We start from the raw sequence: 25,064 nt of genomic DNA, 5'->3' as shown, positions 1-25,064 counted from the left end.
CCACTGCAACAGTTCTAGAGACGTTCAAAGAAAATCTACTATCAGCAGCACAAAAATATCCAGGTCATGCAATACTTAGACAGTGAATTTGGATCACTTAGTTCCAGAACAATCTATGTAGAGGAATTATGTGCCTAGTGAGTGGATTAAGGACAAGACCCACCTTGGTTTACTAATAAAATTCAGAAAATGCTGAGGAAGCAGAGGCTGTTGTACTTTTAGTTCAAAAGAGAATGCACAAATGATGACAAGCAAAGGTTAGTAGAGATTTGTCGGTGAAAAGATCTATGTGTGAAGCTTAGAACTACCACTGTCACACATTATCAAAACATCTGGCAGTGAACCAGAGGAAATTCTGGTCCTATTTACAATCACTAAATGTAACTAAGGCATTCAAAAAATCATTCCGGCAGGAAAATTGTACAAACATGCCATCATTTGACCATCGGACAGTCACCTGTATGGACAACACAGCAAATAAGCATCCCTGGTGTAGAGAAACAACTGGAAGACCTGAAAGCAAACAAGTCACTAGGTCCGGAAGGAATTCCAACTTGGTTTTACAAGGAGTACTCTACAGCACTGGCCCCTTATCCAACATGCATTAATTGCAAATTCCTCCCCAGCTAAAATTCTGAAGTGACTGGAAAATAGTGTAGGTGACTCCTGTATATAAGAACTGTAAAATAACAGACCTGCAAAATTACAAACCAATGTCGCTAACTTCTGCTTGCTGCAAAATCCTTGAACATATTCTCAGTTTGAATATAATAAACTTTCCTGAGACCAAGAAGTTTATGTCCACCAATCAGAATGGTTTTAGAAATCCTTGAACATATTCTCAGTTCGAATATAATAAACTTTCCTGAGACCAAGAAGTTCATGTCCACCAATCAGAATGGTTTTGCTCATGTGACACCCACCTTGCCCGTTTCTCACAATGCACTGCAAACTATGGATGAAGACTCCAAATTTCTAGATTTCCAGAAAGCATTTGACATGGTGCCCCACTGCAGGCTGTTAATGAAAGTATGAGCATATAGATAGGTTCACAGATATGAGTGGCTCGAATACTTTTTAAGCAGCAGAACTCAATATGTTGTCCTCAACTATGAGAGTTCGTAAGAAACAAAAGTATCATCAGGAGTGCCCCAGGGAAGTGTGATAGGACTGCTGTTATTCCCTATACACATAAATGATTTGTTAGGCAGGGTGGGCAGCAACTCATGGTTGTTTTCTGATGATGTGGTGAACACTATGGTGTCGAAGTTGAGTGACTGTAAGGGGATACAAGATGGCTTGACAAAATTCTTTGTTGATGTGGTGAATGACAGCTAGCTCCCTATGTAAAAAATGTAAGTTAATGCGACTGAGTAGGAAAAACAAACCCGTTATGTTCAGATACATCATTAGTAGTGTCCTGCTGGACACAGTCACACTCTTTAAATATCTAAGCCTAATGTTGCAAAGCAATATGAAATGGAACAATTATGTGAGGGCTGCAGGGAAAGTGAAGGGTCTACTTTGGTTTATGGGACAACTGTAGAAAAGTTAGGTTCATCTGTAAAGAAGACCACATGTAGGATGCTGGTGCAACCTATTCTTGAGTACTGCTAGAGTATTTGGGATCTGTACCAGGCCAGATTAAAGGAAGACATCAAATTAATTCAGATGCAGGCAGCTAGATTTGTTACTGTTAGGTTCAAACAACAAGTACATGTTATGCAGATGCTTCAAGAACTCAAATGGGAATCCCTGGAGAAAAGGCAATGTTCTTTTCGACAAACCCTATTGAGAAAATTTATAGAACTCGCATTTGAAGCTGACTGCAGAATGATACTATTGCTGTCAATGTACATTGCTTGTAAGGACTACAAAAATAAGATACAAGAAAGTAGGGCTCATGCGGAGGTATGTAGTCGTTTTTCCCTCATGATTTGTGAGTGGAACAGGAAAGGAAATGATTCGTAGTGACATAGGGTACCCTCTGCCACACACTGTATGGTGGCTTGTGAAGTATCTATTAATATGTAGATATTATTGGTTAAAAATATTCTTTTTAGATGAAATATTAGCATGAATTGGTGTCTATGCCACCTTGTTGGTTTGGGTGTTGATCCATGCTATCCTTTGGGAGTATTACAATTCGAATATGACAGATTCATTCAGACAGCCTCAAAGGTACACAATACACAAAGTTGTTTGGGCATTCAATATTCTGTAATCCACAATGTCAAGGTTGTACTGAGAATACCAAATTTCAGGCATTACCTCTCACCACGGACAGTGCAGGGGCTGTCAGCCTCCAATTAATGACCAAAACCAGCGACGTTTGCATAATCAGAGCTAACAGACAAGCAACACTGGATGAAGTAACTGCAAGAATCAATATTGAGTGTACAACAAACGTCATTTGGACAGTGCAGCAAAATTTGGTGTTAATGGGCCGTGGCAGCAGATGACCAATGCGAGTGCCGTTGCTAACAGCACATCGCCTGTAGCACCTCTCTTGGGCTTGTGACTACATCTGTTGAACCCTTGACAACAAGAAAACTGTTGGCTGGTCAGATAAGTCCTGATTTCAGTTGGTAAGAGCTGATTTTAGGGTTTGAGTGTGGCACACATCCCACAAAATCATGGCCAGAAGTTGTCAAGCAGGTGGCGGCTCCGTAATAGTGTGGGCTGTGTTTACCTGGAATGGCCTGGGTCTTCTGGTGAAATTTAGCTGATCACTGACTGGAAACAGTTATGTTCTGCTACTTGGAGGCCATTTGCAGCCATTCATGGACTGCATGTTTCCAAACAATGATGGAATATTCCTGGAACACAATGTGCCATGTCATCGGGCTGCAATTTTTCATAACTGATTTGAAGAACATTCTGAACAATTTATATAAATGATTTGGCCACACAGATCACCCAACATCTCTGGGAAATAATCAAGCAGTCATTCCTGGGAAAAAATTAAGAAGTCATTTCATGTACTAAATCCTGCACTGGGAACACTTTCACAATTATGTACGGCTGTACGGCAGCTTGGCATAATATTTCTGCAGGGGACTTCCAATGACTTGTTGGGCCCACACAACATCTAGGTGCTTTACTGCGCCAGGCAAAAGGAGGTGCAGCATGGTACCGTCACCTCAGTATATGTCACGAACTACCTTTGGGAGTGGCATCATACACATCTACCAGCCCAGCTCAAGGAAGGTTGGGTCACTTTCCCTTCTCCTCTACTTCAGTAATTCCTGCCTGGCACATAAATATCACGCAGGTGGGCATTCTACATTTCAGTATGCCACAATGACAGGATGGCTGAGTTCAGGCAGGGACCCAATCTCCTGGTGTATAGCACAGATCCACACCCAGGGTTGCGGGTGAAGACCTTAATGGTGCCAAGGTCGGAGAAGGATACTCCAGTTCAGCAATAAAGCTAGGAGGGGAGGTGACCTTTCTTCTAAGGATTAAATGAAAAGGGAACCACTGCCTTGTGATGGAGTGGAAACTCCAAGGCTAAGGGTGAGAACCCTGACAGACAACTATTCGGAAGTGACAGGCCTAGAGATCCAGTTTCTAAACAAATTTAATTGCTTTCAAGTCTACATGTGGCCTTGGATGGAAACACCTATCTCCCAAAAAAGTTCTAGCTCTCCCTCTGCCAATGATATTAATGACAGTTTACATCACAATGAAAGTGGAGAACACAAAAAACTTGATATGTGACTCTATTCGAAACTGCCACACTTAATATTCTGACACTAAATGGCATATTAGAGGACTTTATGAAAATGAGAAAAATTCACATACATGGACTCTGTGGGGAGAAAAGAAAAGAAAAGAAAAGAGGACGGAACAAGGATCAAAAGACTTATGAGAGAGATATCATCTACTGTATTCTGGACAAGAGAAGCTCAAGCAAAAATACGGAATTTTTATTACTATTGATCATCAAATGAAAGATTATTTGGTAGATGTAAAATGTGTTTTTGACTGGATGATGAACCATTTTGTAGTAGGCAACTATTGGTACTAAAAACAAAAAAGGTGTACTCTTGGTACTAAAAACAAAAAAGCCATAACATCACAAGGTATGAATGGGATGGAAGAAGTGGATTTCTTAAACACTATATTTTGATTGAGAACCAACTGCAAAATATACTGTTCAAGTGAACTCTCTTGAACTCACCAAAATGATAAACCACACAAACACCTACCAATCCGACCACCTTTCACAAAAGCGTGGTCAATCTAACAGACATAAAATTATCTGAACAAGGAAGCAGCCTCTACTTGAGAAGGGTCCCAAACATAACATAAACACAATGGTGTCACACAGGACAGTAGAAATCATCATAACAGAAACTGAACACATCATAAAGCAACAAGAAAAACTAAACACGCCTGAATTCACTGCAAATCTAACAAGAGAACTAGGTGCTGAGGAAATAAGAAACATAATCAAAGAGAACAAAACCACCATAAAAGAAAACGCAAGGACTGCTGAAGAAAAAACATACAGAAAACTTCAGAACAAATTAACATGAGAAAATGCAATCATCACAAAATCCGACAAGGGTAATTCAATAGAAGTCATAAACAAACAGGAATACATTGACAAAACATTAGAATTCATCCAAAGCAACAACATCACATGATTAAGAAGTGATCCAACAAACGGATACCAAAAGTAAGTTACAGAAAACCCTGAAAAACATAGAAAAATTTTCACAGAAGCACAGATTAAAAGAATGATACAGAAAAATCTCAAGGCCTCCAGCCTAAAATCATTGCCTAAGCTTCACAAACCTGGAATACCCATACGTCCACTGATAAACTTTACCGAAGCACCAACATACTACTTAAGGACACACACACACACTTTGCTACAAACAGTATACAAACACTGGAAACAGAAGTCTAAAGAACTCAAGTGACTTAATAGAAAAAATAAGATATGAAAACATACCAAACACAGCAACACTGATTTCATTTGACATAATTTCCCATTTCCACACATCTCAACAGAAGAAACCATCAACATCATAGAAAGAAACATTCAACTACGAGGAAACATACCCACAACAAACATACAAAAAATATCAGCCGTCCTCAGGCTCATCACAGAGCAAAACTACTTCACATTCAACAACAGATTTTACTCTCAACAAGATGGACTACCTATGAGATCCCCAATCAGTGGCCTCCTAACTGACATTTTCCTCAGTCAGATAGAAAAACAAAACTTTAGCAAAATAGTAATACCAAAACAGTACAAAATATATTGGTAGAGATATGTAGATAACAATCTCCTTAATAGATGAACCACAGCCTCACTTAAAAGAACTTCATGGCAAAAGAAAATCCATCCACCCACAAATACAGTTCACCACTGAAACACAAACAGATGAAAAACTTAATTTCTTAGATCTCACCATACACAAAAGAAACAACAAACATGAATTCACAACCTACAGAAACCCCACAGTCACCAGCACCATAATTCATAACCAATCCAATCACCCCATAACTCACAAAGAAGCCAGCTTCAGATATTTACTACACAGACTGAACAAAATACCCATGATCAAACACGATTACACACAAGAACTCAACAAACTAAAACTAATTGCACAGGAGAATGGGTATGATACAAAGAGAGTAGACCAAATAAACCACAAAATACAAAAACAAACAACACACAACCATGACACACACACACACACACACACACACACACACACACACACACACACACACACAAACAACAAATTTGCAGACAGTAAGCAACAAATTGCACATAATGACTTACAACAACAAAGTCACACACGGGGTGGGTAATATACTAAAGAAACAAGGACTCAACATAGCATAAACAGCCAACAACACAATACAAAGCAGACTTGGAAGAAATACCACCAACTCTAGGGATTCGAGAATTTCTGTGTAAATTCTATAACCACTCTGCCTTCTACCATCTCGAATACATGATATTCTAGGTAAAAGTGTGGGATGGTAAAATCCTACCTACTGCGTGTCACATGTTTGAGTGTGCAGGGTTGAAATCAGTCACAGGAAGAAAGTAGACACAGCGGTCGAACGGCACCGACAAGTACCTGTCGGACAATCCATAGATGTGTTATCTTGGTGTGTAATGAAGAACCATGGAGTTTACATGCCACTCTGTGCTTATTGTGCCATTGACTACTGTTAATTATAACAAGAACAGTTGAAAAAGTACTCTTGTAGACTCTTGAATCATCCTTGTTAAAGGCAAGGCCGTATTTTCAGATTCTCTTTCTGAAATTCATGGTGTCTAAGCAGACTTTCTTTTGAATGTAAAACAATTTGTTTCTAACATATGACTGTATGAGAGACTTGCCGGACGTACATATTTTGTTGAAAGTGAGAATTTTTTATTGTACGTGAAAGTCAAATACGAGGGCTATCCACAAAGTACATTACGTTTTTGTTTGTGTCCGTTAGGGGCAGGGCTAGTGCGGCCACCTTGGTGTCATGGCATTCCGCTGCTCAGTCGGCATCCTACCATGCTAGTGAGAGGTTTGTGCTGTACTCCGTTGAGTTACTGTGACAGTTTGAAATGTCAGCGTTAATTGAAAATGCCGGAAGTGTGAAGTGCGTGCTGTAATAAGGTTTCTGACTGCAAAAAAACTGTACACTGATAGAAATCTATCAGCAGCTTTGTGAAGTGTATGGGGACAACATAATCACTGAAGGTGGAGTGCGTCAATGGGTCATAAAATTTAAAAACAGCCAAACTAACGTTCACAACGAAGAGCGAAGTGGAAGACCCAGCATAGTGACTGCCGAACTTGTTGAAAAAGTCGATGCCGCGGTCCGTGAAAACCCTAATTTCACAATAACGGAACTCTTTATGAGTTTTCCACAAATTTCACGAAGTTTGTTGCACGAAATCATTACCGAAAAGCTTGGTTACCACAAGTTTTGTGGAAGATGGATACCAAAAATCTTGACAGAGATTCACAAAAATCAGCGAATGGCTGCAGCGTTAACGTTTTTGGACGCTTACGAGAAAGATGGCGACTCATTACTCGATCACATCGTTACTGGTGACGAAACATGAGTTAAGCATGTGAACTGCGAGACAAAATTGCAATCAATGCAGTGGGGGCACACAAATTCCCCCCAAATACCCAAGAAATGCATGCAGACAATGTCAGCAAGGAAGGTGATGACAACTGTCTTTTGGGACAGAAAAGGTGTGATTTTTGTGGATTTCCTCGAAAGAGGCACTACAATAAACTCTCAAAGGTATTGCCAAACTCTGCACAACCTCAGAAGAGCAATACAAAACAAGCGCAGGGGAAAGTTGGGCTCAAAGATCTTGCTGATTCACGACAATGCCCGGACCCACACGGCAAATGCCACTCGTGAAGTTCTCGAATCTTTTAAGTGGGAGTTGTTTCCTCATCCGCCGTACAGTCCCGACCTGGCACCGAGTGACTTCCACTTATTCCCAGCAATGAAGAAGTGGTTGGCTATGCAGCGTGTTGATGACGACGCACAGCTTCAAGATGAGGTAACCACGTGGTTGAAGGCGCAGGCGGCCGAATTTTACAATGAAGGAATTTCCAAGCTCGTCCATCGCTACGATAAGTGCCTCAATTTAAATGGCAACTATGTAGAAAAGTAGTATTTAAGTGTGGCTTTCATCTGTACATAATAAAAAAAAATTCCAATACTTTATTTATTTTTTATTCCAAAACGTAATGTACTTTGTGGATAGCCCTCATACATTTTGATTGACAAAAAGTAAAGTTAGTATGTCTACTTTCACACTTTAAGTTGTTAGAACATGGTGACCTGTGTGAAAGGACTGTAAAAACAGGAATTTTCAGTCAAGAGCGAGAAAAGAAACTGTTGTGTGTTGCCATAGCAACCAGACATAACAAGACAAAGGATTTATTCTGAGACATTGGAATATGTTTGAGTATCCTATGGAGCAAAATTTGAATGAAAAATGGTGAAGACATGAAAAATTCACAACGATAAAAGAGCAAAGAAGATTTCAACATATTTGACTAAAAAGAAGTATGACTAGAACACTTCAACCAAAAAGATCAAGTGCGTGGAGTATACCGCTCACACACACATTGCGGGGACACTGACGCAGAAACCAACCTACATCTGACACTGCCAGCATCAGCTGCTGACCTGCCTCCACATCCGTTCACCTACACAACAAGAATTCTACACCAGGTGAGCGTGAAACAAAACTTTATCACTTTAGTATGAAGTGGTACATACTGTTGGATGAACTTTTATTGTGTAATTATAGTATTTAAAGTTAGTTTTAAATGCTTAGAAGGGCTAAAGCATACAAGAGTATGGAAAATATAGACCTAGTTAGGGAAACTCAATACCCAGCTATGGCCATGAAAGTTAGCAAATAAATACCTGACAGTCCTGAGTTGGTAAATTTAATTAAAGCTCAAAGTGTGACTCTAAGTCAATTACATACGCTTTAAACGCCAAATTCGACTCTCAAAGTAAAGAATTTAGTAATCTGTATGAAGGCGTAGGCGCTTTGAAGACTGAGTTTGACACTATAAGTACTAAAGTAGAGAATTTAAAAGTAGATTTAAGAAATGAGTTGACAAACTCTTTGATTATTCATATAAATCATATGTTTACCGATCTTAGTCAGAAGCAGAATGATACCTTTCAGGATTTGACAAAGAAGTTAGAACTGGACATTGAGAACAAATGTAACAATGTAGAATCAGAACTTGTTGAAGAGTTAGGATCTTCTGAAAATGTATACAATATCCAATGTAATGATGTAAGGCATGGGTTGTAAACTTTGCAAGGGAGTGTAGATAAGCAGAATGAGTTATTGCCAATCATTCAATCGCAAATTACAGGTGTCAGTACACAGGTAGACAATGTAGAAAGGAATTTCAAAGAGAAAATAGCTAATTCTGATATTATAAATGTAATTAGTTTGGGGGAACCATTTGGAGAAATTATAGATCGAAAAGTTACCGAGACAATAATATCCAGGAACATATCACCTATTCCTTCTTCCGAACTTAATGGTACCAGTAAGGGTATAGAAGACCTGTGGCGAGAATTTAAGCTTATTCAAGACAAAGTAGAAAAAAGGGTACCTTCACCTGACTAGTGAAGCTGTGACTGATTTACAATGGGGAGCTAATTTAGGGTTATCTAGACAATTCCCTAAATTTAAGCCACACAGAGATGTACATCCCACGCATTTCTGAATAAAAAATTGGAAAGGTTCTAAGAAGATTGAATTTGCTGTTGGATACCTTCTATGCATCAGGTCATTAATAAATGTCTCAACTGTGAACTATGAACAAATGATGTATAATATTTTACAACAATCATTCATTCACAATTGTAAATGAATATGACCATAATATAAAGACCACCTTAAGTGAATTGCAGAAAATAAGTGATATCTAGACGAAATAAACTAAATAGAGTATTATATTTGTGGAAAATATAATAAGATGTGACTAGCCAAACAACTGTTATACCATAGTGTATAGATTTTCTATTTTGTGTAAAGTACTTTATACCTTTTATGAGATGTGATATGGATGGGAGGGTTTGTATAAATTTTGAAAGATGTGGGTATTGTAGCTAAAAGCATGATTTACAAGAAAAGATAAATCATGACTAACACAGACCACACATCACACCTTTCGAACAACACTCACAAACAAGTGTGCCTGATTCTTCTTCATTTGCCGTTTCCATAGGGTTGCTAAGATTTACTTTGGGGACCTCAAATGGTGAAGGTGGGACAAGTCCGTTCTGTAGGAGACGATTTAACACCAAATCTCCTCCAGCATCTCACTCAAGTACCTGAGAGGTAGGGATCCTGGGGAAGAGGGGGGGGGGGGGGGGGGGGGTTCCTGTCTTTGGGCTATCTTCTTCCTCTTCTTCGATCCTGGCAACCACATCTATTTTTTCCTTTCTTACTTCTCATCTTGAGGACCTGTCTATCTTTTCCCTATTTCAATATTCATAAACTTCTATCGCTGAAGTCCTTCCTTATTTCGTGGTTACTAATAACTTACATCTTATCTTTAGTTAAGAAGGCTGAATAATCAGACTACACGAACACACATCCACATATATATATACAAATATACACTTCAATGATATGAATATAATAGAGGGAAACATTCCACGTAGGAAAAATATATCTAAAAACAAAGATGATGAGACTTACCAAACAAAAGCGCTGGCAGGTCGATAGACAAACAAACAAACAAACACAAACATACACACAAAATTCTAGCTTTTGCAACCAATGGCTGCTTCGTCAGGAAAGAGGGAAGGAGAGGGAAAGACAAAAGGATGTGGGTTTTACGGGAGAGGGTAAGGAGTCATTCCAATCCCGGGAGCGGAAAGACTTACCTTAGGGGGAAAAAAGGACAGGTATACACTCGCACACACACACATATCCATCCACACATATACAGACACAAGCAGACATATTAAAAGGCAAAGAGTTTGGGCAGAGATGTCAGTCGAGGCGGAAGTGCAGAGGCAAAGATGTTGTTGAATGACAGGTGAGGTATGAGTGGCGGCAACTTGAAATTAGCGGAGATTGAGGCCTGGTGGATAACGGGAAGAGAGGATATATTGAAGGGTTGATCAACACCTTCAACCCATTACTTGCAGTCTCCCATCCTTCATCAAAGACACCAACCACTTTCTCGAACGCCTGGAATCCTTACCCAATCTGTTACCCCCGGAAACCATCACTGTAACCATTGATGCCACTTCCTTATACACAAATATTCCGCATGTCCAGGGCCTCGCTGCGATGGAGCACTTCCTTTCACGCCGACCACCTGCCAACCTACCTAAAACCTCTTTCCTCATTACCTTAGCTAGCTTCATTCTGACCCACAACTTCTTCACTTTTGAAGGCCAGACATACCAACAATTAAAGGGAACAGCCATGGGTACCAGGATGGCCCCCTCGTACGCCAACCTATTCATGGATAGCTTAGAGGAAGCCTTCTTGGTTACCCAGGCCTGCCAACCCAAAGTTTGGTACAGATTTATTGATGACATCTTCATGATCTGGACTCACAGTGAAGAAGAACTCCAGAATTTCCTCTCCAACCTCAACTCCTTTGGTTCCATCAGATTCACCTGGTCCTACTCCAAATCCCATGCCACTTTCCTTGATGTTGACCTTCACCTGTCCAATGGCCAGCTTCACACGTCCATCCACATCAAACCCACCAACAAGCAACAGTACCTCCATTATGATAGCTGCCACCCATTCCACATCAAACGGTCCCTTCCCTACAGCCTAGGTCTTCGTGGCAAACGAATCTGCTCCAGTCCGGAATCCCTGAACCATTACACCAACAACCTGATAACAGCTTTCGCATCACGCAACTACCCTCCCGACCTGGTACAGAAGCAAACAACCAGAGCCACTTCCTCACCCCCTCAAACCCAGAACCTCCCACAGAAGAACCACAAAAATGCCCCACATGTGACAGGATACTTTCCGGGACTGGATCAGACTCTGAATGTGGCTCTCCAGCAGGGATACGACTTCCTCAAATCCTGCCCTGAAATGAGATCCATCCTTCATGAAATCCTCCCCACTCCACCAAGAGTGTCTTTCCGCCGTCCACCTAACCTTCGTAACCTCTTAGTTCATCCCTATGAAATCCCCAAACCACCTTCCCTACCCTCTGGCTCCTACCCTTGTAACCACCCCCGGTGTAAAACCTGTCCCATGCACCCTCCCACCACCACCTACTCCAGTCCTGTAACCCGGAAGGTGTACACAATCAAAGGCAGAGCCACGTGTGAAAGCACCCACGTGATTTACCAACTGACCTGCCTACACTGTGACGCATTCTATGTGGGAATGACCAGCAACAAACTGTCCATTCGCATGAATGGGCACAGGCAGACAGTGTTTGTTGATAATGAGGATCACCCTGTGGCTAAACATGCCTTGGTGCACGGCCAGCACATATTGGCACAGTGTTACGCCGTCTGGGTTATCTGGATACTTCCCACTAACAACAACCTATCTGAACTCCGGAGATGGGAACTTGCCCTTCAATATATCCTCTCTTCCCGTTATCCACCAGGCCTCAATCTCCGCTAATTTCAAGTTGCCGCCACTCATACCTCACCTGTCATTCAACAACATCTTTGCCTCTGCACTTCCGCCTCGACTGACATCTCTGCCCAAACTCTTTGCCTTTTAATATGTCTTCTTGTGTCTGTATATGTGTGGATGGATATGTGTGTGTGTGCGCGCGCAAGTGTATACCCGTCGTTTTTTCCCCCTAAGGTAAGTCTTTCCGCTCCCGGGATTGGAATGACTCCTTACCCTCTCCCTTAAAACCCACATCCTTTCGTCTTTCCCTCTCCTTCCCTCTTTCCTGACGAAGCAGCCATTAGTTGCAAAAGCTAGAATTTTGTGTGTATGTTTGTGTTTGTTTGTGTGTCTATCGACCTGCCAGCGCTTTTGTTTGGTAAGTCTCATCATCTTTGTTTTTACAAATATACACTTCCACGCAAACATTAAATTATATAAGACAAAGCCTGTCACGATGTGAGAACCGCCAGGTGTTATAGAGGAAAAGGCGTGTACATAGGGAACTATGCGCACATATATGGGGAGTTATGACGGTTCTACATCGAATATACATAAGGAGAGGTGCCAATACATAACGAACAACTATAAAATAGTAATGAGTAATGGCTAAATAAGAAAAAGGCATGAACAACGTCAGTGCAATAAAAACTCTCATAAACTGAAGGACAGGGGGACGTAAGTAGTATATATAGACACAGTATCTATTGAAAGTATGGAAGTTGATAAGCAGAGGACTCTATGGAGTGAATGATATATTAAAGAATGAATGCGAAGTTTAAAATAAATTTATAGCTTTACGAGAAGATACTTACTTATGGTATACATAGAAATGTATATTAGGGTAATGAACAGTGAGGCCTACTCAGAAAGGATAAGGGGGGCGTACGCGGCATTCTCTTAGTATAAAGGGCAGACGTACCTACATGGAGATAAGACGATCTGTGGCCTAAAAAAATAGAGATGTTTTGTAAAGGGCGCACCTACCAGAATGGAAAGAGGAAGTGTTCTCATAAGGTCAACCCACAAGCAACAAATAGGTGCTGATGCTAGGAGAAGGGGACAGTATCTTGATAAAGGTCACAAATTTTATAGGAATTATTTTGGAAAGTGTAAATTCTATTAACAACTAGCATTATTACGTTTCATGGAAGTACGTTAGTGTCAAAAGAACACTTTCATTTTGCACAGAGTTCCTCCAAGCTACAACAAATGAAAATAGTACATACTAGGAAAAAGGAAGTACAAAAAGATAAGAATAGAAAATAGATTACTCACGTGTCATATACAACTGAAGTTTTCGATTGAAAAGGGAAGTAAAGAAAAGAAAAGAAAAAGAGTCCTCACAATGCCTAAATATTAGTAAAGCTGACTAAAACCACAAGTAAATGCTTATGTCTTAATAACAAAGTAAAATAAGAAAAGAATAGAGAAACAGTAAGTGAAAGATTGTTCCAGAGAGGACAGAGAATTGTTATAAAAAGGAGAGAGATGTATATAAATATATGTAAGAAATGTATACTGTTAACGTAGGAAATGTTATTATGAGTGATATTATTTGAATAATGATTAATATCACATGTTCAATCTGGGGAGGGGGGGGATATGTAGAGATTCAAGAATTTCTATGTAAATTCTATAACCACTCTGCCTTCTACTGTCTCGAACACACAATATTCTAGGTACGAGTATGGGATGGTAAAATCCTACCTACTGTGCATCACGTGTTTCTGTGTGCAGGTTTAAAATCAGTCACGGGAAGGAAGTAGACGCAGCGGTCAAACGGCACCGACAAGTACCTGTCGGACACTCCATAGATGTGTTAGTGAGAGTGTAATGAAGAACCATGGAGTTTACATGCCGCTCTGTGCTTATTGTATCATTGACTATTGTTAATTATTACAAGAACAGTTGAAAAAGTACTCTTGTAGACTCTTGAATCAGCCTTGTTAAAGGCAAGACGTATTTTCAGACTCTTTTTCTGAAAGCCTGGTGTCTAAGCAGACTATCCTTTGAATGTAAAACAATTTGTTTCTAATGTACGACTGTATGAGAGACTTGCTGGAAGTACATGTTGAAAGTGAGAAGTTTTTATTGTGCTTGAAAGTCAAATACCTTGTTGATTGACGAAAAGTAAAGTTTGTATGGGCTACTTATTTCACGAGTAGAAAGAGGCTTGGAAGTTCCTGTACCTAGTGTTATTCGACGGAGAAGAAGTCAAGGGTGTTTGCAGCAGCTGGCTATCCAGTAGAGAAGAGTGGATGCAAACCCCAAGTAAGTCATCTCGTAAAGAAGTGGAATGTGGTTTGGAAAAATAAATCAGTATAACCCAGACTCACACTCACACTTTAAGTCATCAAAACGTTGGACAACACTGAAAAATATAGCCAGGCCGGTATATACCAACTTACTTGCAACTGCTATCAGTCTGTATATGTGGGCCAAACATTCAGGAATTTCAGAACCAAGTACACAGAACACCTCGGAGCACTGAAAAGCAATAACTCACACTCAACATTTGCAGACCACCTGATAGCACACAATCACCACCCAACAAACATTGAAACGGACTTACACATCCTTAAAACTAGTAACAGCTTATACCAAAAATTAACTATGGAAGAAAACAATCACACCCAAAAATCAATAGCCCAAAGAAAGAAAGTACTCAATGAATACACATCACTATGCAATAAAACCCTCTTCGCTACAGTAGAGCTACTATACAAATAATACCCAAACAAAAAAACCAACCTACCTACCTACCTACCTACCTACCCCTCCCTCCCTACACCTCACTCCTGGGAAAAAAAAGAGAACCCACCCCCCCCCCCCCCCCCCACACACACACACACACACACACACACACACACACAACCAAACACCACAGATGCCAAATACACTTCAAACTCGCCTGCCTCACCCAGCCAAACAAGCTAAGAACCAAATGAACACCACACAGCCCCAACAACATGTAATGGTGGCGAAAACTCTGACTCTGTTTTGGGGGAAAAAAACCGGTGGAAGTGCGGTGTCAAGGGACCATAGGCCACGAAATCTGCCTATTCACTTTTCCAGCAACATATGAGAAAGCACCACAATATCAAAACCGTAAGTTACACGCAAAAAAACGTGATGCATAATAAACAGAAAAATAAAAATTACATTTTGCTGTTTTGTGGATGAGAAGTTGTACCTTGTATAGCAGAATATTTACCAAAATAAACGTCCAATAATATCATGTAAGGTATGTAAACTAATGCATACATCCACTCTTTTTGCCAATTAGCTGTAAATAGAACTTGGACATAAAGTTATAAACAACACACAGGGCATCAGGTCGTTAATAAATATCTCAACTGTGAACTATGAACAAATGATGTATATTTTGCAACAATTATTCATTCACAATTGTAAATGAATATGACCATAATATAGAGACCAACTTAAGAGAATCACAGAAAAAAGTGATATCTACATGAAATAAACTAAATAGAGTATGATATTTGTGGAAAATATAACAATATAGCTGAACAACTGTTAAACCGTAGTGTATAGACTTTCTATTTTGTGGAGAGTATTTTATACCTTTTATGAGATGTGATATTATGTACCAAATGTTTCACTAAATGCTAATTTGTAACAACAATCACACAGTTAAAAAACAAAAAAAGAACCCACTGAAGATAGCACAAAATGTGCTGAAACATGTCTGGGTGAAGCAAAACAGAAAAAAGGTGTTTTGCAAAAGGCAGAATTCCTCTTCCCATTTCATAGCAAGCACGGATATAACAAGAAGAACTGCAACACCACAAGATGATTATTTGAAGTCTTACTTTGATGAGCTGTTAAATGTAAATTATATGCAGCATACACAAGAAGACAGTGCTGTATCACAGCCATTTGACTCGGGCAGTGGGACAGACCTAATTTGGAATGAATGATGTAGAATATGCTTAGAAATAAATCAAAATTGGAAAATCAGCTAGGTTGATGAAATAACTGAAGAAAGCCACATGAGTTGTAGGAACACAATGGATCTACAGACTTTTCTATAAGATATGGAAAAAGGGGAAGGTACTTGCTGATTGGAAACACGCATTTCATAATCCCAGTTTTCAAGAAAGGTGATAGCAATGCTGTAATTATAGATGTATCACTTTCACATCTCACGTGGGCGTAACTTATAAAAGAATTCTGGAGAGTAATATCAGACCCTTGATTGAAGAACAGTATGGATTTAGGAAGGGAAGATTGACATTGGAATTAACTTTTGCTCTCCAGCAATTAATGGAAAAATACTATAAACACAACCAAGACCTTTTATTAGCCTTTTTTAATATAAAGAAAGCATTTGACACTGTGGACACAGGAAAGGTGTGGGAAATACTGAAGTAAATTACAGTACAGGATGACATAGTACACAGGATCAAGAATTTGAATGATGACAGCCACAGTAAAGTCAAAACACCTGCAGGCATGACTGAAACCTTTGTCATGAAATCTGAACTACGACAACATGGAGTTCTGTCTCCCCTTCTTTTAATTGCTGCAATGAAAGAGACCCAGGGAAAAGTACACGAAACAACTGGAGGTGAAAAAATGAATGCCATGTTGTTTACAGATGACTTATGTCTACGGTGGCTACTCTAAAGAAGACTCTCAAGATTAAATAAACACCTGAAAAGAAGTATATGGTCTTAGTTTCAGCCACGAGAAAGATGGTATGGACGGATGGCACATATGGATCCTAACAAGCTACCACGAGTAATGTACGATTTAAAACTGAGGGGTAAAGAACCAACAGAAAGTCTCAGATACAAGGCTGTAGTAATATCTGATGTTGAGCAATGTTGCAAGAACATAGCTGGGACAGCATCAAGAGGGAGTGAAGTTTAACAACTGTAATTGGTGGAGAAGCCTCCTTTGCAGACACTTTGAATATGACAGAATGATGTGGACAATGATGATGATGAAGAAGAAAAAGCACCTGTCATAATACCAAGCTTTTTAGAGGTCTCAGCAGGATGTTCTAGAGTTATCACCACGTTTAACTGTTATTAAACGCTCTTGTGTTCTGAAAATACTATCCATATAAGATGAATTTCCACACTTCACTCCAACAAAATTCTGTAGCTCTTAGTGAATGGAAATATGCCAAACAAACTAGTTTCCTCATACTTAAATCAGCTAAAGCAGTAATTATACAAACTACAAATATTGCTGAACTAATGTGTTTAATTAAATCTAAGGTATGGGTTCCACCAAAATTAAACACTTTCTGCTCCCTGTATTTCACTGTTTGAGTGGAGTATTTTTGTAGTTTGCTGAGTATGTACTGAATTGAATGCAATGACTCTTATTAAAATTATACAGTTTCCTTTAACCATCTTTTGATCTTTTCAAATATTTCATTAACTGCCTTTCCAGTAAGAGGACTGACAGTAATTTTTAATCCTATATTTAATCATCTGCAAGAATTCCAAAATTTGCATCTCCTGAAAATGCAAGTGGATGATCACTTACGTATACCAGAAACATCAGACCCATCAAATGTCTGATTACTTCAAAAATTATATTCCAGCTCTCCACTATGTCACACCTAGCAGTAATCACTGATGCCTGTGCAGAGATTACAGTTATGGATGACTGCCATTACTGACCAAACTCCATCTTGAGAACCCCAGGTTCATGAAACCTATACTCTGCAATTACTAGCAGACTCCCCAGAAGTGTTTACCAACCATGGTGGCACGTGCAACTGAGAAGCTGCATGTGAAGAAGGCGTTAACCCCCCTTCCCTGCACTACAAAAGGATCTAGAGTCATGGTTGAAACATTGGTACAATTCTACAAAACAAGCACAGATATTACACAAGTAATCAAAAAGTTTTGTGGTAACTGGCACTGGTCATGAAAACATTCAAATTTAATTAAGATACTAATACTTGCCCTAGGTCCAACTTCAATCATTTCATGCAAATCCTGTTTCATTATTTCTCGTGCCTTTGCCAAATATGTTTCACAAGTTTTGTTTGCAAATAAAACATCGACATTTTTAGCATAGTTCAAAATTGAATCTGCCGTGTCCTTAAAGAAACCTGAAAATAAAAATAAAACAGCATTAGGTGTAATGTGAATGGTACACTAAGTATCTTAAGTGCAACACTAATGATACAAACATTTGTTAGAATATACTCACACACACAATGTGCTGTAATTAATACCATGAGTGAATTTAATATAGACAGATTGTAGCAAGTTCCAGAACAGGAACATTATTAATGCTAAAATTTATGATACAAACGGAGAGAAATGGACATAAAATTGCTAGCTTTTGAAACACGAAGATCTCCACCTGGCGAAAGAGAGTAACACATTGGAGGAAAACAGATGGTAAGGCTTAACCCTCTTTGATTGCTCTAGACATGTTAATACATCACACAGTTGTTCTAGATGTGTTTAAGTGTATCACTGCTCCTTCCACCAAGTGTTATAGACACGTTTGTGTGCCCTGCCTTGCTGAACCCTGTGTGCTCCAGATTGTTAAAATGTCTTGTGCTGAGTGTCTGAAAACTATTTGACATTTGGACTGCTGGTTGGAGTTCCTGTGGAATTTGCTGCTGTGATCTTTAGTTGTTGTCTGTTACTGTCTATTGACTATGATTTGTTTTTACTGACAAGGGGACTTCAGGTCTTGGAAATTCTGTTTGGGATGAGATGTTGCAGGTTGGTAGTATACCTCAAGGGTGTCCACTCATAGAAGTCTTAAAGCATACTATTCAGCAGAAGCAGCTTTTCAGCATACAGGTGAAATAGCTCAGTGAGTAGCATGCTAGAATGTCATACAGCCTATCAGGGTTCGATCCTACCCGCAGGCTCTATTTTATTTTGTTTTCTTAATTGTTTTAAAAATTATAACAACTTTTAAATAAAGTCAATGACTTGAAGTGTTTTAAATTAAATCATAAATAATTTTATTCTGTTTATGAAATGGCTGACACAGCCTACTTAAAATGTGAATTACTCTCATCAATATTTTCTTTTCATAAAGTTGAATAATTTCAAATGCATTTTTCATGGAGGCTTTAATTACTGTCATTACAAATTTTAATACAAAATTGGGTGATGATAAGCTGTGGAAGGGTCGTCAAATGACACAACATGAATAAAGTGATGCTGACATATACCACTCAATGTGTTCTCACTATCCGAAAACATCCTAACTCATGCGTGCTTTTGTTTGCAAGAGGCAACTGGTAATTTTGGTCCCCCGAGTTCAAAAAACAATAAAAGAATATGAGCAAAGTTATAAAAACATTGTAATATCGTCTTTCAAATCTGGGAAGCTAATGACAGAACTGTATACTGACTTTCTCAACTGATGTTTGAAGTCTTTACATGGGTCAGGAACACTTATTGACTCTTGGGGTGGACAAGCAAAGCCTGAATTATACGACAAAATCTTTCAGGATGACAAGAAATCATCAAAGTGTAAAATTAAAGTGAGTCCTCTGAAATGTACTCCACTTGTTCAACCATGAGACATCCATTTTCATAGACAAGTAAAAAAAAAATCTGATAAAGCGTATACAAAACTGTGCTTATCTTATTGAAAATAACAGAGAAATAAATTCTCATGAAGATTGGCATCACCAATTTTTAAGGGAAGGACCCAATATGCCTGGTATATTTCCAAACTTTCTGATGAAAGAGAAGTTTTCAGGAATGTCAACAAAGTATCTTTTTCAACATATCTTTTATAAAAAAAAAAGGTTTCTCCTGTAAAACAATCATCCTTCATAAACTGTGCAAAATGTCAAAATATTTTTAGTTTTCAATGTTTTTATGGCATTTATCATTCTGCTGCTTGCACATAAAATACAAATTTTCAAGTGAACATGATACTGTAAAAAAAAAAATTTATATAATGAAACTCCACCCAGAATTTTGTGATAGTGATAATTAATTTACCTTCATTAAAACTGCATCTGAAATTATTCAACCTTTTACAAATAAAATAGTATTGATGAATGTAATTCACATTTTAAGTAGGTGTGACAACCACTTCATACATAAAAGAAAATTATTTTTGATTTAATTGATAATACTTTAGGTCATTAACTTTATTTAACAATTGTTATAATTTTTAAAACAACTAAAAAACAAAATGAAAACATACTGGGAGGTAGGTATGACCAAACCCAGATCGGTTGCACAACAGCCTCGCACACTACTGACTGAGCTACTTCACTTATATTATCACCCCATACATAAAGTGTGTATGAGCTACATTCAAAACTTCAGAACCCTTTTATAAGACTCACCCTAAACTGAATTTCTGAGACCGGAAGGTCCCCTTATAAGAAAAGATCATGCTGTCATAGTTGTTCAGAGGAAGAAATGTTTGAGATTCTAACTAGATGGAACTGACGGCTCTTCAACAGAAACTAGGTAAAAGTCCTGAGCCATGTACACAAGCTGGGATAACACATTCATCCGTTTCTGCATGAGATGAAAATTCTTCAGACGCTGAAGCATCTGAAAGTAAGGACGAAATGTCTGAGAACACAGCCTGCTTTAGTGACACATCTCAATTGAAAAAAGTGATTTTTGTCCATTTGTGTACGCATTTGATGATTCAGCTTCTGAAATTTTCCTGAGATTTTTAAAAGAAGCTCTGACAAATTTTTAGTACAAGAAGAGTAGGTCATTGGTTCATCATAAATGTGCCATATTACGGATCTAAAGCTCTTGGGTTCAATGCCCAGTAAGTCCTAGGATTTTTATCCATCATTTATTACTTCTTTCACTTGTGTCAATGTTTGTTAGTGTGAAAAATGTTCAGTTGCACCATGGTTGCAAGTCCTTGCTGAACTGTAGGCCCCGTTGAACTAGGTGGATAAGCCAGATCAAAGTTTAGAGGAAGGCAAGGACACACAACCTTCAATAGGACCACGCCTAGAAAAGCACTGGGGTGTTCAAAGCAACCATTGGACTGATAACAGCTTTACCTTTCTTTACTACCATGACAAATAAACCAGAATCACTCATTCCAGATTGTCACAGTGGAAACAAAAGAGACTGTTGGAAGTGTGTTCTTTCACTGCTATTTGTCTGCTTATAGCTCATGTGAAAAAGCTGATAAATACTGAAGAGATTTACTCTTTTAACACTACAGTTTTCAACAAAATTATGGCCAGATGATTATCTTCTGTTACTTTTGACAACATTCCAATACTGAAGGCAACATATTATTCAAAATTATAAAAATTAAACAGTGGAAAGTCCAAAATGATGTAACAACAACATTATGAAAAGGATATATTTCCTCTCTCCACATGCAAGACACATTGACTCAAAGATAGGCATAATATAAAGATTGCTAAACATTAAGCTTTCGAACAAAAAAGTCCTCCTTCAGAAATAGAAAATACACGCATATCCACACAATTTCAACTCACACACACATGGCCACTCTCTCTGACCACTGTGGCCTGACTGTGGACTGCAACTGTGTCTGACGTGAGTAGCAATCTGGGATGGGTCATGGGTCTGATATAGGGTGCTGCAGAGGTCGAATGACTGCCACAGGAGAAGGACTTAAATAGTCATTTGGAGAGGCACTGTGAATGCACATTGTTGTGCTCAGATGGCATCTCGCCAAGTGAGTGCAGCGGCTAACTGTGCTCCATGCAGTTGGTATATAGTTGGCCACCCAGTACACAGCCAGCCAGTTCCGTGTTCACACTTTATACTCACAGCTGCCTAGGGAACTTTTATTCAGTTTATGTGCTCAAAACTTAATAGTTAACTTCCAAAAAAGATTTCCGACATATAGGTGCCTCGCCTTAAAAGTTTTATTTAGAAGAGCTAGTATTCTAGCACAATGAACAGGAATGATTGGATATTTTGGACTGTAAGACTTTTATTTTGTAAGTTTTGGATGAAAGGGGAAAAAAGATTAAGCATCACTGTACCACGGAAAGCTCAGTTGTAGTTACTTCGCTTAGCAAGAAGTAACTCAAAATTAAAGCAATTCTTTGATTAGCTACTACACATGGCAGTGCCACCTGGGCCTTCCTAACACCATTTACACAGTAAAGTTATTATAGGTAAACACTATGTCCACCTATGATTATATACTCAGATTGCTGTAGCCTAAAGAACAAAAAATCACACATGAAATTGCTAGCCAGTCTCATGAAACAGGTTCAGCAAAGTGCAGTGAAAAAGTTCTTATATGGTTAACAGTAAAGGCCAACATAACTGAAGTGATAAGACTGTCAGTGTACTCCTTTCACTATAAGCAACATATTGGGATTAGTTTTATAGATACTGGAAGTCATGAAATTTGAAGCCATTTTAGACTGTTTGTGAATAACACATCTAACCACAAATACAAGATTAAAAATGCTGCTGACTAAAACATTAATGTAACTGGAAACATCAGCCATATGAAGGTGACCATGATAGCCCAAACCAGTTATGGTATTGAATATAAATCACTTTTAAAACTAGTTGTGACCAACAGAGTACAATATTTTGGCTTACAAAAACACCCTACAGTAAGCTGAGGCTCGTTTAATTCTTCATTCAGTTAGTACAATGTGGGGTGCAAAGATAAGAGAAATTACTAGGAACAAGTAACTGAGGAAGAACACGAAATTACTCAAGTGCATCTAAAGACGTGAGCTGTTATCACAGTTGGGCACTATAAGTGAGTCAAAAACTATTGGACATATTTCTATGTTGAATTTTAATGACTCTGTGAGTTTATGTAGTAATTCATCTGCAAAGAAAGCCAGGAACTTTAAGACTCCACAAGATTTGTTCAGCTGCTGTATTTATAACGTTGTAGTGTTCATCCAACTCTGGGTGACAAGACAAAATCGCAGCTGTGTGCTCCAGAAAATATTCAACACAAGGTGAAGTAGCCTGAGCATAAAGCACTAAGCAACTATGTAGTCTTATTACTAACAATGATGCAAGGGCCAAAGTGGTACCGAGCATATCTGCAGCAGTCAATGTGTTAAGGATATAGGTAAAGGAACCCAGGATCCCAAGTCCAGGGATACTTACTAGAGAGGATGAGGAGAAAATATTTTTCTTCTATGATCTGTAGTGAAACTGCTCGGTATATTTTATTGTTTACATTTGATCGTAATGGTCAGGTAAAAATTGACTATTGGTTTTAATGCTAAATCACTGCAAAAACAACTGTTAATAGCTGTCACACTGGCAGAAGTTCATCATTTAAGTCTCCACAGACAACAATTCTACATCTACATACATACCTCACAAGCCATTGTAGAGTCCATGGAAGAGGGTAACTTCTGCCACTTTTAGTCATTTCCTTATGTGCTCCACTTGCAAATGGAGCAAGGGAAAAACAACTGTCTATATGCCCCCATACGAGCCCTAATTTCTTTTATCCTGTCTTCACGGACCTTATGCAAAATGTACATTGGCAGCGGTAAAATCGTTCTGCTGCCAGCTTCAAATGCCGGTTCTTTAAATTTCCTCAATAGTGTTTTGCAAAAACAACAGTGTCTTCCCTCCAGGGATTCTCATACCAGGGATTCAATACCATAACTGGTTTGGGCTATCATGGTTACCTTCATATGGCTGATGTTTCCAGTTACATTAATGTTTCAGTCAGCAGCCTTTTTAATTTAGTATTTGTGGTTAGATGTGTTATTCACAAACAGTCTAAAATGGCTGCAAATGGCAGTGTTGTTCACTGATTGGTTGGTTTGTGGGATTGAAGGGACCAGACTAATAGGGCCATCGGTCCCTTTTTCCACAAACTTGAAACACCCGCAAAGAATAAGAACAAATAATGGAGATGACAAGAGATGACACAGGGCAAGAAAAACACAGACAGAGACCAGAAAAGAAGAATTAAAATCACACCGAGTGTGACAATGGTTGGCCGACCATAGAAACAAAAAAAGGAAAAGCCAACCACTAAGAACCGCACAAAAAACCCCAGTCTAAAATCAAAGGCCAAAGGCCAGACTCAACACATAAAGGACAAACACTTAGATCAAGCGATAAAAACCCCCTGCATGAATAAAACTCAAAACTAAATCTGCCATCACGTCGTCGTCTGAATAAAAGTGCAGGAAGCGTATCAGGCAGCACGAACGTCCAAGTTAAAAGCAGGCAGTCCAACAAGATGTGTACCACCGTCAAAGCTGACCCGCAGCGACATAAAGGTGGGTTCTCGTGGCACAATAAATAGGCCAATGCCCAGCTGGCAGAGGACAACAGAGTCCTTGTGAGAGACCCGGAAGGAGGAGCGCCATGCACTAGTAGCCTCCTTGATGGCCCAAAGTCTGTTGGATGAAGGAAGGGTGCGACATTCTTCACCCCAGGTGTGAAGTACCTTCTGCCGCAAAACTGACCTGAGGTCACTCTCTGAAAGGCCAATCTCCAAGGCTGGTGCACCGACAGCCTGTTTGGCCAGCGTGTCAACACATTCATTTCCCAGGATGCCGACATGACCGGGCTCCACATAAAGATCACAGAGCGGCCGCAACGGGCAAGAGTATGGACGGACTCCTGGATAGCCATCACCAGACGAGAGCGAGGGAAACACTGGTCAATAGCTCATAAACCGCTCCGGGAGTCGCTACAGTTAAAGAAGGACTCACCCGAGCACGAGGGGATATACCCTAGGGCGCGAGAGATGGCGACCAACTCGGCAGTGAAAACACTGCAGCCAGCCGGCAATGAGTGTTGTTCATAATGATCCCCTAGAGTTAAGAGCATAACCTAAATGACCAGCAACCATCGAACTGTCAGTACAGACAATGTCAGAGCCTTGAAACGTGGCAAGGATTGAAAGAAAGTGGCGGTGGAGGGCCTCGGGAGGGACTGAGTCCTTCAGGCCCTGTGCCAAATTG

At 39.3% G+C, this 25,064-nt stretch overlaps 1 protein-coding gene across 1 annotated transcript in view; it reads right to left on the bottom strand.

The window, feature by feature from the left end:
- The window catches only part of LOC126092094 (centromere/kinetochore protein zw10 homolog), a 229,570-nt gene that overhangs the window by 157,006 nt on the left and 47,500 nt on the right, over window positions 1-25,064 (bottom strand). Inside the window, exon 4 of the mRNA XM_049907517.1 lies at window positions 18,106-18,254. Coding sequence (XP_049763474.1) covers window positions 18,106-18,254 — 149 coding nt within the window. The remainder of the gene's footprint in view (window positions 1-18,105; window positions 18,255-25,064) is intronic.

The sequence above is a fragment of the Schistocerca cancellata genome, chromosome 7 (genome assembly GCF_023864275.1).
Source record: "Schistocerca cancellata isolate TAMUIC-IGC-003103 chromosome 7, iqSchCanc2.1, whole genome shotgun sequence".
NCBI lineage: Eukaryota > Metazoa > Arthropoda > Insecta > Orthoptera > Acrididae > Schistocerca > Schistocerca cancellata.
Note: the sequence above shows the minus strand (reverse complement) of the source record. Positions and strands in the feature narration are given on the sequence as shown.